This window comes from Epinephelus fuscoguttatus, linkage group LG2, assembly GCF_011397635.1.
Source record: "Epinephelus fuscoguttatus linkage group LG2, E.fuscoguttatus.final_Chr_v1".
Classification (NCBI taxonomy): Eukaryota; Metazoa; Chordata; class Actinopteri; order Perciformes; family Serranidae; genus Epinephelus; species Epinephelus fuscoguttatus.
The window spans coordinates 9349831-9366196 of NC_064753.1; the positions used below are offsets into that span (position 1 = coordinate 9349831).

The window sequence follows — 16366 nt, forward strand, 5'->3', positions numbered from 1 at the left end:
CAGATATGTATGTGTGCGTGTACTATTCATCCTTCTATCTCTGTTTACCAGACCAAAGGAACTGATGAGACAGATTGCAGCTAGACTATGATTTTTTTCTTTTGTTTTTTTCGTGTGTGTGTGTGTGTGTGTGTGTGTGTGTGTGTTCATAGCTACTGCACCAGCATAGCATATGCAGAAGGAAGATTTACATTATATTGATTTGAGTAATTTGAAATGACTGATAAAGGAAACAGGATGAAGCAGAGAGGAGATGTTTTCTTTACTCAAGTCAAAGCTGTACAAGCTCATAATTTTGGAGCTGCACATGTACAGTATGTCCCTTCTGTTTGCCTTGAGTGTGCGTGCATGCATGTGTGTGTGTTGTTGCACAAGAGATGGAGGATTGCCATGGAGGGGGTGTCTGCCTTGAGGTGTTTGTCACAATGGCTGGTTCCCTGGCACTGCTGTCCATGGTTAAGGGTATGTGTAGGGGTGTGTGTGAGAGAGAAAGAGAGAGAGAGAGAGAGAGAGAGAGAGAGAGCGAAAGTGTGTGTGTGTGTGTGTGTGTGTGTGTGTGTGAGTAAGGGAAGGAGATAAAAATAGACAGGGAGGGAAAGAGAAAGGGGGAGATATGATTCCAGTTTACAGCCATAGAGGTGTAAGGGGAGGAGGCTTTGCCCCAAGAAAGTCGTGTCACATACATAGTGTCAGACACATATAAATGCATAAATATACTCACACACACACACCTACACAGGAAAATACACACGTGTGCACAAAAACACTTATATTCCACGAACGCTGCTGCACAGGTTTATGCCAAGTATATTCAAGTCCAGTGATTTATTTATTTTTTTTCTGAGGCCAGACTACAGCCAGCCGACACTCTGTACACAGATAAAACTGAGAGGATGTTTTTAAAATGTTTGAATGTAGATTACTACTATGTCTCACAGCCTAATTTTTTCCTGTTATTATTTCACAGGGACAACACACACAACACAGTCATTTTCTGTTAAGGGAGTCCAGATTCTGTGGTTTAAAACAAATCCACCACATGCTGGTAGTTTTAAGCTGTTTCAGTTTTATTAGTCCTGCAAAGTTGAGCCTGAGATTTTCACAACATTCTGCACACAGCACAGTGTGGATATGGCATGTTGGCTCAAATTTTGACACACATCATGATGTGTTGTCCTTGTTACACAGACGAAGAGTGAGGTATGGTCATACTAAGTTGTGGATTAGCACCAATTTTTGATTCACTTATATATTTGGGTCAGATTATATTTTCACCCAAAGTGAACTAAACTCTAGCGCACATGGAAGCGAACCAGACTGCCATTTTCAGGAGGACCAGAATTCGTTAGTTTGACCTGTGCCAGAGTTCAAATTTTTCAAAGCTTTCAGACCAACCCAAATGAACTGGAGTATCTGAGGAAATGCTCCAGAGTTTGGTTAAAATGGGCCAAATTGCTAAATTGTGAGTAGGGCTGGGCGATATGGCAGAAACGTCATCGCTAAAAAAAAAAAAAATTAATTTCAGCCCGTTTCGATAATTATTACGTTAAATTCAAAATCATTATTTTCAAGTTTAAAGGCAGTTTTTGCTCCTGAGTGAAAGTTGAAGGAACCATGTGGTTGACTGTGGTTTAAACTATTATTTCTTATCAAACATGACAAACACCTGCCTGCCTGTCTGCTATCCGAAAATGTCCACAATGAGGTCATAAATACCGCAACAGGGGGGCCTCCATATGGACTCTTCTTGTCAACACAGTAAACATGATCCCATTTAAGCGCAGTTGTTTTACGGCCTTCAAAATATTTAGAATGAATATCTGCTGATAAAGAATTGGTGTCCTAAACTCAGGTTGCTTAAAGTAGAGATAGCATTTTTATCATGTATGGGAGATTTTAAAATGCATATCAGGGAATTAATAATTACGCGATTCAGGCAAAAATCACGTTAATGGAGAAGTTAATTAAAGTTTTAACTGTGTTAACATTATTCACATTATTTCATTTCATTCTAATGAAATAGCTGCGGCTAACCTAATGTTGACTTGCTAACGTACCATTAGCATTAGATAAGTCAACTACCCATACAGCTACTGGAGCTAATGTTATGTGGAAAATTCAATTTTGGGGTAGCCCAGCGCTGTTATTCACGATCAAAACAATCATACTGATAATAACTTAATGAATGTGTTGAACATTGTTGTAATGTTATAACTTTACCATACACATTAGCTTGAGGATGGTGGCTGATCTTGTCTTTTTCTGTTAAATGGCAAGTAGCAAATAATGTTTAAGGTGCAGTAGTGTCCTCCTCTTCCATTGTTTGCGTGGTTTAATTATAATGGATATTTACTGAACATTTGTTATGTTTCTATCAAGGAGAATTATATCATGATAATTATCATTATCTTTAATCACCCAGCCCTAGGTGTAGGAGCACTTTAAAATTTGACTCTCTCTATCTAGGTTAGCCCACAAAGCCTAAAAACTTGCAGCATCTGACATTTTTATAATCTTCAATCTCCAAAAAGTTATGACAGCATATTTAAACCATTACATTAAAACTTTGATGGCACAGAATTGTGATCCCCAAAACCATGCAAGTCTGACACACAAAAGAAGGGGATGACAAACACGATGAAATCCATGAATCATTTAGAGAGATGGTTCATGCTAAATTATGTGGGCATCCAGGCTGTGGTATATAATAAAAACATACATTATCTTACTGCCTTGCTTTTGTGTGTTTGTTGTTCCCAGGCCCATGTTGGTGCATTATGAAACTTGCAGGAAATCTGGCTTAGCAGACCCAGATCAAGATCCTACTTGTTGGTCTTTTTCCTCACCTCTGAGGTGGACTGGATACATACAGATACAGTACACTGATATCCCCTCATAGTTCATCCAAAAAAGGATACACATGAGAAATAAAAGCTCAGAAGAACCGTATAACTAAGCAAGCCAAAGCTGGTGCCCGATCCAGTTGTTCGCTGCAGATGTTCCCAGCCCCTGAGCCATGGACCTGTACCAGGCTTCTGAACAATTTATATTTATACACTATATATTTCCACAAAGGTCCATGAGAAAAACCAACAATTATTTTTTTAACATATGAAAAAAGATCAAACTAAGCAAGCCGAAGCTGGCAACATGACAAATTACTTTTAGTTTGCTGATCATACTAAAATATACTGCTAAGAAAAATTAAGGGAACATTAAACCATCACAGGGATATCAATCTGTGAATCAGTTTCACAAGCTATGGTGCAAATGAAAGTGACAACAGGTGCAATGGAGAGGCCAAAGCAAAACAACCCTCAAAAACGAAAATGTTTTAGCATGTAATGGCCACAGACAATTGCTCTCTCCCTATCCTTCCTGACTGATTCAGCTCTAGTTTTTTTGTTCTGCTAGTGTCCTTATCACAACTGGTAGCATGAGGCGGTACCTGCAGCCCGCAGCATCCCCAGGATGGCATGTCCATACATGCAATCGCAAGATGGTTCCCTGTGTCCCCTAACACAGTCTCAAGAGCATAGAGGAGATATCAGGAGACTGGCCATTACACGAGAAGAGCTGGACAGAGTCATAGAAGGGCATCAACCCAGCAGCAGGTCTGGAATCTGCTCCTTTGTGTGAGGTGGAACAGGAACAGGACTGCCAGAACCCCCAAAATGACCTCCAGCAGGCAACTAGTGTGCATGTTTCTGATCAAAATGTCAGAAACGGACTCCATGAGGGTGGGGGCCTGATGTCCTCTTGTGGGACCTGTACTCACAGCCCAGCGCCGCAGAACACCAGAACTGGCAGGTCCACCTTTGGCACCCCGTTCTCTTCACAGACGAGAGCAAGTTCACACAGAGCACATGTGACTGTACATGTGAAAGAGTCTGGAGATGCCGTGGTGAATTATGCTGCCCGTTGCTTCATCCAGCACGGCTGTTTTGGTGGGTCAGTGACGGTCTGGGGAGGCCTATCCTTGAAGGGTCGCATGGACCTCCATGTCATAGCCAACAGTACCCTGACTGCTGTTAGATACTGGGATGAAATCTTCAGAGCAACTGTCAGACCTTACGTTGGTGCAGGGGAACCTGGGTTCCTCCTGGTGCAGGACAATCCCGGCCTCATGTGGCGGAGTGTGTAAGCAGTTCCTGGATAAGGAAGGCATCAAGGCCACTGACTGGCCCTTTCTGTCCCCTGACTTAAATCCAACTGAGTACCTATGGGACGTTATTTATCAGTGCATCCAATGCCGCCAAGTACTGCCACAAACTGCCCAGGAGCTCACTGATGCCTTGATCCAGGTCTGGGAGGAGATCCCCCAGGACATCATCTGCCAACTCATCAGGAGCATGCACAGATCGGGAGTGCATAGATGCACACAGGGGCCATATGCACTACTGAGTCACATTATGTTTTGCCATGATAAAATTCTAACAAAATTTCCAACAAAACCCTTTTGGCATTTTTACCTTTATTTTATATATGACAGTAGAGATGAACAGGCCTCCCCTGGCAGCAACTAACTAACCAAGTTAATAAATAAACATGAAATATAGGTACCCGATCAAACTTGGTATGTTTGGATCATGTGGAAAGCCCAGAAAATTCACCAATTCAAACGGATGCCAACAATATCCTTTCTTTTAATATTCGACATAAGAAGCCAAACTTCTCAAAGGCCTCAGGATTTCAGGCTGTACAAGCTGCTTTGTATATAGAGAAAAAATGATTTCAATACAGGGAAGACACTATGAAAGAATAAGCGAACGATTACAAAATGTAAGCATATTCATATCCTGGCAAGAGTAGATATGGATGTGACACCATTTGTTCCTAGACCTTTCAACCGCCTTTAATTTGAACCCATACTGTATTCATTTACTATGCTATCATTTGTATATACAGTAATACCTTGAACAGTGGTAACAAGATGAGATGGCTTTCTGATTGTGCTCAGGCACTCTTTTAAACAGAGTAGACCTTTATGCCAGTATCTTCCATGAATATACAGGTAGTTAACTGAGCTGCCTTCATTATTAACGTAAAGGCCATGGTCCCTATTATGCTTCAGCTTTACAGTATATTTAAAATAGGAAATATAGTAGAGGTATTAAGAAGTTTGCCAGCTGCCTACTCGGGGTCAAATATTCATTCAGCGGATGATCAATTATAGTGATGGAAACGCTTCACAATAAAAATTGTTAAGAACCAGGCAAATATCAATATATAATTGATATTTATATTTAAGTCTTTCAGCATGGTTCTGTATGAGGCATAACCCACTGATAACCTGTGCAGTAAAGGCTGCATCATATTTCTTTGCATTTAAACCCTGACTCTAGCTGTACTTCCCTGTCAGCACAAACTACTAAGTCTGCATATGCAATTCACTCTGCTCCTTCTTTCATGTAGACCAGGCTTTTAATTATGGACACTAATTGGACACTAGTGATACTGACTTTCAGTCAAGGTTTGGCCATTTCAGCAGCTAGATGTATTCAAGCCAAATCTCCCACCTGGACACCTTTACTACAATGAAAAAAGCAATTTGCTCATACTCCAAAATGAGAGTAGCCTGGATGGTTTGCTCCCAATTTCTCATTATCCAAATCTAAATAGGCCATTGTATGGTGCGTGGCTGGGGCTGATAGGGGTTGCATTGTAGAATGGGCAAACAAGAGATCATGATAAATAAAAAAAATGAAAAAACAAACAAACAAATAAAAAAATCAGAGGTACAATGAGACTAAAAATAGAACAGTTGTCTGCTACAGAAAGAGCAACTGACTTGGGTCAACAAAAATTTGCCACAAAGATGAATATATAAATAAATTACCCATCCGTTTAAATGCAGATTATTCTAATACTGCAATTAATGTTGACATCAAATTTATCTTTATAAGCCATTATTATGAATAGTAGGTGGTACAATAGGTGCTAAATATACAGTAAATGTTATTTTTGTGCATTTATGGTATGTGTTAAGGATGCTGGAACACGGCTTAATAGGTGCTCTGTAAATAAAAGGGTTGATCCATGTTAATAACTAGACTAAAACAGCCATGCTAATAATAAAAATAATAATAACTTGATATGTATAGCATGTTTCAAAACAAAGTTAGAAAGTGATTTACAATAAAAACAATAATAAATCTATTAAATATGTACAAGATAAAAAAACAGGATAAAAGAGTATAAAAACTAACAAAAAATAGGTCAGTGAGACTGCCTGCTTGAAATCCCCAGACAGAGTTGAGGGGCCCAAATAGCAAAAGCTTGGTCACCTTTAGAGACAAGTTGTGATTTTGGAGCCATTAGAAGAGCCTTGTTGGAGGATCTCAGGCAGCGATCAGGTTCACAGGAATTAGCAGATCACTGATACAGACAGGAGCCTGACCATTCAAAGCTTTGAAAACAAGTAATAAAGTCCAAAAATCAATTCTAAAACTCACAGGTAACCAGCGAAGGGCAGCAAGGATCTATGTGATGTGGTCGCTTCTCTTAGTATAATTTAAAAGCCTGGCAGCAGTGTTTTGTGTGAGTTGCAGTCTTTGGATGTTTCACTTGCTGATGCCAGCATAAGGAGTATTGCAGTAACGAAGTCTGGATGACACAAATGCTTTGATCACCTTTTCTAAATCAGTAGACGAAAGAAATGACCTGATCTCTGTTAAGTGTCTCAGTTGAACAAAGCAAGACTGCACCACTTTAGTGACCCGGGCATCCAAAGACAGCACTGTGTAAAAAATAACACCTAGATTATGTCTCATTTTTTTAATTTTCATGGCAGTAGGGCTGGGACAATTATAACTATTCTTGATTTAGGGTCATTCTGCTGCAGGCAGTTTTTGAACATCCGATTCTGTACTTCAGTTAAGCAAGACATAAGACAAGAAACATCGGTGGTGCCGGGCTTTAATGAGACATTTAGTTTTGTATCATCTGCACAGCAATGAAAATCTGTACTGTGTTTATGTATGATTTGCCAAAGGAGTAGTATGTATATGGTAAATAGGAGGGGACACAGGATAGACCCATGGTGGACCCCACAAAAAGAGGGGCCTGAGAGGAGGAGGCAGTTCCAAGCAAAACAGAGAAGGACTCCATTCACTAGTTATAAAATAAATAATATATAAAACATAAAATATATCAGTCTGAGTGGTGAACAGACCAACTAACATTAACCATCCCTAAAGCCTTGCCCGTAACATGGTAAAAAAAAAAAAAAAAAAAAAAAAAAAAAAAATAGATTGGGTTTGATTTGCCCTCAACCCAACAAAGTGAAAGTGAATGGAACACTAGATTATCTCTAGACCTCAGTGAACACTTAGAAAACTTCGAAACCACTTAGTTATGAAGAAACAGTTGCCATACTGTTGACAATCTGCTCTGTGAATTGTCGAGAGTAACAGGGGCACTGTTTCTGGAAAGACATGCTGGTAAATTTTTATATAATTTTGAATGCTTTGAGCATCACAAATTAAATGCCATTTACCTCAACTCTGTTGGTGTGTAATGTAAATCGTTGGTTTAAATGCCCAGGTTTTGACGAAGATTAGGTAAATCAGTAGTGGTGGACAGAAATAGTAGTAGTGGTTGGGGTATTTTTTGGATTTCCAGTAACAGAAAGTTGGACTCGTGGTCCACAGAATCATGAATTAGAATGAAAAAACATGCATATCCATACCAAAGATGCATTAAGAGTGTAAGCACTCTTCCACACATCCCTCTTTCCACCCACGCTGCTCCAACAGCGCCGCAGAGTGCACTCATGCTTAATGAATTGAGACAGAAGGCCAGATAAATGTGACCAGTTCAGTAAAGGCAGCAGGCAGACACAAGAGAGAGGCTACTGCCTGCTTGCTATGGCACATATACAGGGAGCACCGGAGGCGCCCTGTAGTCCGATCCCTGCTTTACTCTGCCTCTGGTTGGCATAAACATCTAATAGGGCCTAAAAGCCTTAGATGAGAGCAACACATGCTGGGTAAGTGGTTGAAAATGGGACATGGAAAAGGTTTTAGGACATTCCAAGAACAAAGCATACAGTAAGTGTCTGTTCTAATCTATGAGATATGTGTCCCTGTAGTATGGGTTATGGCCCTATGCATCTCTGTCTTTGGGTATATGTGGTGGTCTGTATTTGAGTAGAAGCAAAGATGCCATCTGTACATACACATTTTGTGTGTAATTCTGTAGATACAGTAAATGCATGTGTTTCTTCCTTCCATGCTTTCAGGGCTTGACGCTAACTTTTTTCCCAAGGAGCACATGTGAAAAAGTATGGAGCGCACAAAGAACTTTAGGAACACAATGTAAATTGATCAAATAATGTGTTTTCCAAAATAAACGTGATGCAAATAGACATTTACAAGCAAAATTATTTAATGAATTTGTATACAAAATGTACAGAAGGGTAAAATCATCAAGTTTTGAAAAAGTTTCGCAAATTAATTTTGTCTTTAATGTTATTATCTTATATATACAGAGGTTAAAGCAAGAAAAAATTTTGTGCATGAAATGTGGAGCACGGAAGATTTGCGTGCCTGAAATGTGAAATCTTTTCCGGAGCGGGGGGCTTGGTGTTGCGGTCACAAAATGAAGAAATAGAAATGTATGTGTTGCAAAGGAACGTGTTTATTATCAAAACGAACAAAAAGATTATAGCTTTAGTTGTTACTTTCCAGATTAAACTTTTATAGCATAATGAGTTGATAAATAAAGATTAAACTTTCAGTGGTTACCAGACTTTTTGACTTATAGCTCCTACATCTCTTTTTTGCCTTGGTGCTATTTATATTTAGAAGCTAAATCATTTAGGCTGTTTGCAAAATTGTATCGCACTTGATGTGAATTAAATAGGCAGTTATGTCGAAATTTCGCCTCTGGGCAAGCATGTCATCATTGAAATGGATCATATAATGTTGTGATGGTGACTTTAAAACTTCAGCATAGAGGATTTTTATTGCAACTTTCGTTTCTGTTTGGTTTCTGTTACCTTACCTTCAAAATTACCGCTGGCTTACTGGAGCCTGCTCTGTCTGTGCTCTGTGTCTCAGTGTGACATGATGTGAAAGCATGCACAGGCCTCAGTGTTTATTGGCTATCAACTGTGCCGTCAGAGGGGGCTGTAGGCGGGACATTTGTTACAAAGCCCAGTGCAGTGGGGACTGCAGGCAGGGAGGGAGACGGCTGTATCAGAGCCAAAGGAGCGAGTTTTAAAAAACATTTATTCGATTGGTTATCGATGAAAAAACGTCCAGTGGCGATTATGTAGGTTGTGTTTACTCACACACCGTGCACCTAAATCATTTTCCGGTTCGCACATACATATATTTTTAGGGGCAAATGCGAGTGAAATGCTCGCACTGTAGTGGCAAAATACCTCAGTAGCATCATTAATGTGGTCTGTAGGATCTGTAGCGGTGGCCATTGTTGCTATCCTCACAAGTTACCCACCGGCGCACAGCTTGACATCAGTGTGGCGCTGATTGGCTAATCGCTAGACCCGCCCCCACCCCCGGCGTTAATTGGTCCTTCCATCTTTTGGACAAGATAAATCGCAAATTCACTGCAGTATGCCAGACCAGAGATGCAAACCTACTCAGTTGAGTGGGCGGGGTCTATGGTCTGGAACCAGGCTGAGACAGATGTGCCTTTTGTTATTTATAAAAAGATAAATCACTTTTCTATAATACATCACTGACAAGTTTTGTTTGTTTTTTGGGTTTTGTTTTTTTGGAAGGCGCTCGTGCGCCCTCACACAGATTGCGCCCTGGCCGGTTGCCCACATTGCCCATAGCAAAAACCGTCCCTGGTCCCTCTTCTCCGCCACACTTTGACTTATTCCCACCCAGCCACCAGTGGGACTTGTATTCATTGTGCAGACAGTAGCTTGGAAAACCACCCATAACCGTGTCACACGGGTAAGAGGGAAGAGGGAAGGCGGCTGGAGTTCGTCCAACATTTGCGGTTAGATTATCATATTTTTTTATTGACAAAAATACAGGCTGCTTCGGCTGATTTTTTTATGCACACATGTGCCCCTAAATATTTTTTACAGTTCGTACACACCTATTTTTAGTCGCAAATGAGAGTGAAACGCTCGCACTGTCGAGCGCTGGATTTTGTCTGTACATATCCGTGTGTGCACTTACATGTATGCCTATATACAGTGCAACAGAGATTTTTCCATGTCTACAAATGTTTCTGTATGTGTGGGTGTTGCTGCTAACAGGGCCAGCTCATATCATCGCTCATCAGAGATGGAGAAGATGTTTCCTCGGGGGTCAGCGAGCAGCCGTCACTTCACATGAAAGCAGCCAGGAGGGAGGAAGTAGAAGGATGAAGCATGGGATGGGTGAGAGACAACACAGAGGACTGGGGAGAAAGTAGGGTGGGGGAGCTGGGGGGTGGGAGGAGAGGGTCGGAGGGAGTGCTTCCTCCAGTCAACATCATGCCAACTGGAGACTGGAGCTGGGAGAGGAACAGGGAAAGTGAAGAGAAGGGATGAGAGAAAGAGTGACAAAAAAGGAGCTTTAAATGAAGAAAGGGAATAGTGAAAGAGAGAGAAGAAGAGAATAACAATATATTTGCCAGAGGGAAGCAGGGAGAAGAATGAGGGCAAAATAATGTGGGTTTGTTACATAAAGCAGGATCAGACACAGGTCAACACATCAGACCAAACACAATAGATGGAGGCGAGCAGTTCAGGAGGAAAGCCTACATAATAGAAATAAAGCCAGACAACAGGAGGACTAATGCTGCCCCATCACAGGTTATCTCGGAGTCTTCACTGAAAACAAACTCACCCACTGCCTCCCTCTCAAGGAAGTAGTCTTTTCCGAAATGCCATAAAACTTAGCTAAGAAAAAAAGGAAATGATCGAAGCCCGTTTATTAGTGCCAACATTTCCCCTTAGCTGTCAGTAAATACTTCCTCCCCTTGGAGGAGGGAGAGTGGGTGTTTCTGTATTTATGGGTTTTAATAGGAAGAGCGTGATCATCCTATTGACCGGCCTGCTCAGATCCTAATGGGCACCTTAAATCTCAGGGAAACACACTGTATTCTGGGGTGAGTTACAGGCAAATTAACATGGAGAGGGAGGCCAGCAGGGCTGCTTCTGCTGGAAGGGAGGAAAACAATCGGTTGAATGATTGTCGGACATTTAGGATGAGTTAGGGAGGGGGCAACGAGAGGGGAGAAGAGGCAATAAACGATTTTCATCAGTAGCAGAGAGAGAATGAGGTGGGATGGAGAGGGTGGGTGGAATCCAACGTGCTCGCCTTCCATTATGAGAATCATAAAATAGTTTTAATGACCAAATATTGGGCTCTTTGAAACAAGATACTGGATCATATTACAGGCATTATGGTGTCACACTTTGGCTCACACACTTTGAGGCGGACAAATTGTGTAGTGCCTTTGTGCGCATCTGTATTAGGCTCACTGCCCTCTGTGTGTCTGCGTGTGTGATTATGACTGGTTGTCTGTTGTTGTACTGTAGATCCATCATTACGTAGGTGTACTTAATAAATACATGTACTGTCGTAGAGTTGATAGATTTGTGCTCTCTTCCTCTTTCTCATCTCTTCTTTGTTGCATGTATAATAACTGTTGTAATTCATACATGGGCTTTACTAAAGCGTATGAAAAAGTTAATAGTTCTCTCACATTGATAATGTCACCTCACCAGTAAATGAATAAAGCAGAGTTAGACAAATGCGAGTATATGTAACTGAACAATACTGCTAGTGCAAAGTGAAGTATTACCAAAGTAAGCATGACGAATATAATGACGCTTCACATACAGAATATCATATGTAACCTGAACTAATTTCTTTCTGAATAACTGCTGTTCTTAATTTATTTTAGAAACTGATTCTACTGGTAATCTGGGTTAAATGTAGTGGACATTTAAGCCTGTATAAGCCTATACATTACATTTTTTCTTTAAAGCAGTGGTTTTAGGTAAAGGGAACATGAAGCATCCAAAAAAAGCATGTCTGGTGTAATAATAATGTCTGTTATTGGTTCATATTTAAAATGCCATTTACAAAAAAAGCCTTTCATTTCTATGGAGTCCTGTTTAGACTGACCCTGACAATGACCTAATGAAATTTTATGTGATTTTGCAGTGCAGTTTTTGAGAAAATGAAGGGGGAAGTCAACTCACAATATTAGGACAAACACTATCCACAAATTCCAACTATCAGCACACACACAAAAAAATAAAAATAATGAGATAAATAATGGATGTATACATTCATTTTGAGGTGACTTTTCCTGTACAGTTATGTACAGTAGTGTAATGTACAGTAAAACTTCTCATGGTCAGGGACATTTTAAGCAGCAATCCACTTAAGACTTTTTGGAGACACCATGAACTCTGGGAAATTGTATCAATTATCTTATAATTATGTTTAGACAAAGAAAAAAGGCTAAAATGTAAATGCATAAATCTACAGCCTATCTCTGCTGCATCTTTTTTTTATCAATCCCCATTACAGCCACAACAACATTATATTGATTTTGGACTGAACTAGGTCATCAGTACAGTAGTCAATTATTGGTTTAGTTAATAAACCATTAATCAGTTACTTAAAAAGAAAAAAAAGTCAATGGATTAATCTGAATGCCAATAATGTGAATAAATAACACTGGTATCCAAATAGCAGCTAGACAGTATGCACATGGAGTAATCAATGCAAGTTTAGCAGGCAAATCAAAAAATGTCCAAAGTCCAGACAGACACTGAACTTCAATACAAAGCTCATCAGTCTGAGAAAGCAAACTTGAAATAAAAAGTTGACCTTTAATGAGCGATGACGGGCAGAAATTTGGTCAATGCGAGTAAATGCATATGAGAGCCAAAAGATATAAATGGCAAAGCAAGTCTGCGCTCATCATCTGATAGCTGATGGAATCCAGTTTTAAGCTAAAAGTCTTCTCCCTGCTCGATAAAATGACCGCCACTATCAGCTGACAGTGAATGTCATTGCTGGTGAACAGAGGAAATTGTGCCTTGAAGTTCTGAGTAATTGAATTTGTAAAAGTCATCGTATTACCCTATAATACGATATGCAGATTCAGAGGGGGTTGCAATTTACAAAGGGGTCAAACCACTATGAAATCACCCCCCCCCCCCCCCATCTCTCTCTCTCTTCCTAACACACACTTGCACACAGACACAACATCATTTACACAGTTTCCTATTTCACATTGCTTCTGGCATATCTGCGCCTGCCTCAGAGGAAGTTGAGATGTGTGACTATAAACCTCAGATGGTATTCCGTTACAAAGACACCGTGGAAACGCTCCTCACACTTTGGCTGATTATTCTAATGTCTCCATGACATGACCTGTCAGAATTTAAATATCCTTGACAAAGCCTCTTGCAGTAAGAGGCAGACTGGTGAGGCATTGTCGCCCACAAAATAGCGGATATGGCGAAGGACATAAAACTATACTATACACACTATATGAAGCATATTTTCAAGATGCTCTGAGGCACACTTGGCAAACTGCAGAGCTTTTACATTTATATGGTGTGCGTAAATATAGCAAGAAGGGCAGAGAGTAAAGCAGGGTGAAAATAACTATGGGAAAAAAAAACAGAAAAGTGCATCAGGGTTGAACCAGTACAGGTCAGGACAGATAAGTCAGGCAAGAGTTTTATTAGTTTTTTTAATTTATCCAATCCTAATTATTTTTTTCCTTTCTTTCATCTATTTTTCTTTTGTTTTTGTTTGTTTTTGGTTTCATGTGTCCTTATTTGATAGGGACGTTCTCTCACCATGCTGTCCCTCATTAGTCTAATCCCAGAAAACCCTCCTCAGCCATTTGTACACTGCAAAAACTCAAAATCTTACCAAGAATATTTGTCTTATTTCTAGTCAAAATGTCTCATTTCTAGTCAAAAAATCTCATTACATTTAAAATAAGACTCATCACCTAAAAAGTTACTTGTTTTTAGGCAATTTTCACTTGTTTCAAGTAAATTTTCACTTGAAATAAGTAGAAAAATCTGTCAGTGGACCAAGTTTTTTTTGCTTGTAATAAGAAAAAAAAACCTTGCTCCACTGACAGATTTTTCTACTTATTTCAAGAAACTTTACTTGAAACAAGTGAAAATTGCCTAAAAACAAGTAACTTTTTAGGTGATGAGTCTTATTTTAAGTGTAATGAGATTTTTTTTGACTAGAAATGAGACATTTTGACTAGAAATAAGACAAATATTCTTGGTAAGATTTTGAGTTTTTGCAGTGTACATGGCATGCACATGAGGATGTGTATTGCTGTGCTTGTGATGTGGTGGAAAGGAGAATACATTTATAACTAACTAGTAATAATAACAACTGAAATCCATCAATACTTAACTGAGTGAGAACCAATGTGCAGATACAAACAAAAACAACAAAATAAACAAAGAACAGTTGTTAAAAAAATCCAAAATGTCTAACCTTTTTGGCTGTCAATGATAAAGTTGCCCTCCTCATTTCCTGTAGTGATTTTGTACGTGATCCCATCCCCATCTGGGTCCTTCGCCAGCACTGTGGCAACCAGCGTGTTGGGGCCTGCGTCCTCTGAGACGAATGTCCGATATCTGAGAAAACACAAACAAATACACAATCAACATATTCCCAACACTTCTCTGTGGGAGGATATGTGTCCTGACAGTTGGCTATAAAGGTGAAAATGAGACACATTTGACAATGTTTTGTCAATGTTTCAAATCAATTCCATTTATTTTACTTGCAAACAGTATTTCAGTGCATCATTGGGTAAAACCAAGATGCTCCTATGGGAACACACTGCAATACCCACATCAAAATATTGATTGGGCAGCAGTAGCTTAGTCCATAGGGACTTGGGTTGGGAACCGGAGGGTCGCCTGTTCGAGTCCCCGTCCGGACCAAAATATGGAGCGTGGACTGATAGCTGGAGAGGTGCCAGTTCACCTCCTGCGCACTGCCGAGGTGCCCTTGAGCAAGGCACCAAACCCCTCAACCTCTCGGGGCGCCTCACCAAGGGCAGCCCCCTCACTCTTACATCTCTCCACTTTGTGCATGTATAGGTCCTGTTTGTGCATGTGTGTGTCTTTCGGACCTGTGTGTAATTGACAAGCAAGAGTGAAAACATTGAATTTCCCCTCAGGGGGATTAATAAAGGAAATAAACTTAAACTTAAAACTTAAAACTAAAATATGAATCCTAAGTATGTCACAAACAATTGCATTTAGAAACCGAACAAATAAATCTCATCAGTGTCATTTCTAATTTAGTTTTTTTTTTTTTTGTTTTCCTCAGTGGAATTAAAAACAAGGGGGGAAATGGTTAAGAAACAAAGTTATAAGCAACAACTCCAGAGCGGAAGCACTGAAGACCTTCTGGATAAATCCCACTGCATGAACCATAATCAGCAGCCTCAAAAGCCACACTTGTGGCCATGTTAGCCAGGGATTTTGTGCCATTTCTTCAGTCTGATGTGGTAAATATAGCATGCCATAGCTTTTTTCAATCTGCTGAGTGATGGCTGGACCAGTGGTTGTGTTGCACACTGTGAGCAAAAAGACTTTCATCAAATGTTTACAACTGCAGCCACAAGAGTCCTAACTGTGACTTTTTCATAAGGTAAGTGGTTCTCAGCTGTGATCCCAGGCGCACAATACTGACAGCTTGAAGTGGTTTCCAACATAGTGAACAGACTCCATGTACCAGAAAAATACTCATACGTTAAATGCCATGTGTTTGATGTTCAAGGTATCTTTACTAAACATAGCATTGCCAGTTTCTCATCACACCAGCGAGTTAATTGCTTTCACTGTGAGCCCAAGGTGTTAATCAATCCCTGACCAGCTACAAAAATACAAACCAGCAGGAGTTCTGAGGAGCAGCATACAGAACTACTGCAGGGTAAAATTCAAAATAACATTAAAAATGCACTTTAAGATACCATCCTGGTAACCACCATACCTCACATGAACACATAGTTAAGACATAAAGTTTCCTACCAACATCACAGACTTCTGACCGCCCACATCACTCATCCTCCATCACACCCTCCATCATAGAGTACCTGCAATTTAAAAACTTTCAAAGTGACAGTGTGAATGTGAAGTACAGTGGAGGTTGTGAAAACTATCTGCCTTTTCCAGTGATATCCTCAGTAAAATAAGACACAGTTGACAGGAGAAGTTCGTCACACTGCACTCAGGTTCTTGGTTGTGTTGATGACTTGTGTCCATAACCATCATGGAGGACATTCAATATGACTTAACACTTATCAAATGTGAAGACTGTGTATGTTTGTTGCTTGCTTCTAAATCAATGGATAAGGGACAAGGGAAAAGGCTGCATCCTTG

At 40.0% G+C, this 16366-nt stretch overlaps 1 protein-coding gene across 1 annotated transcript in view; it reads right to left on the reverse strand.

Annotated features, from left to right (window-relative positions):
• Window positions 1-16366, reverse strand: part of si:ch211-186j3.6 (neural-cadherin) — a 434762-nt gene that overhangs the window by 252453 nt on the left and 165943 nt on the right. The window contains exon 7 of the mRNA XM_049561145.1: window positions 14466-14608. Within this exon, the coding sequence (XP_049417102.1) occupies window positions 14466-14608 (143 nt within the window). The remainder of the gene's footprint in view (window positions 1-14465; window positions 14609-16366) is intronic.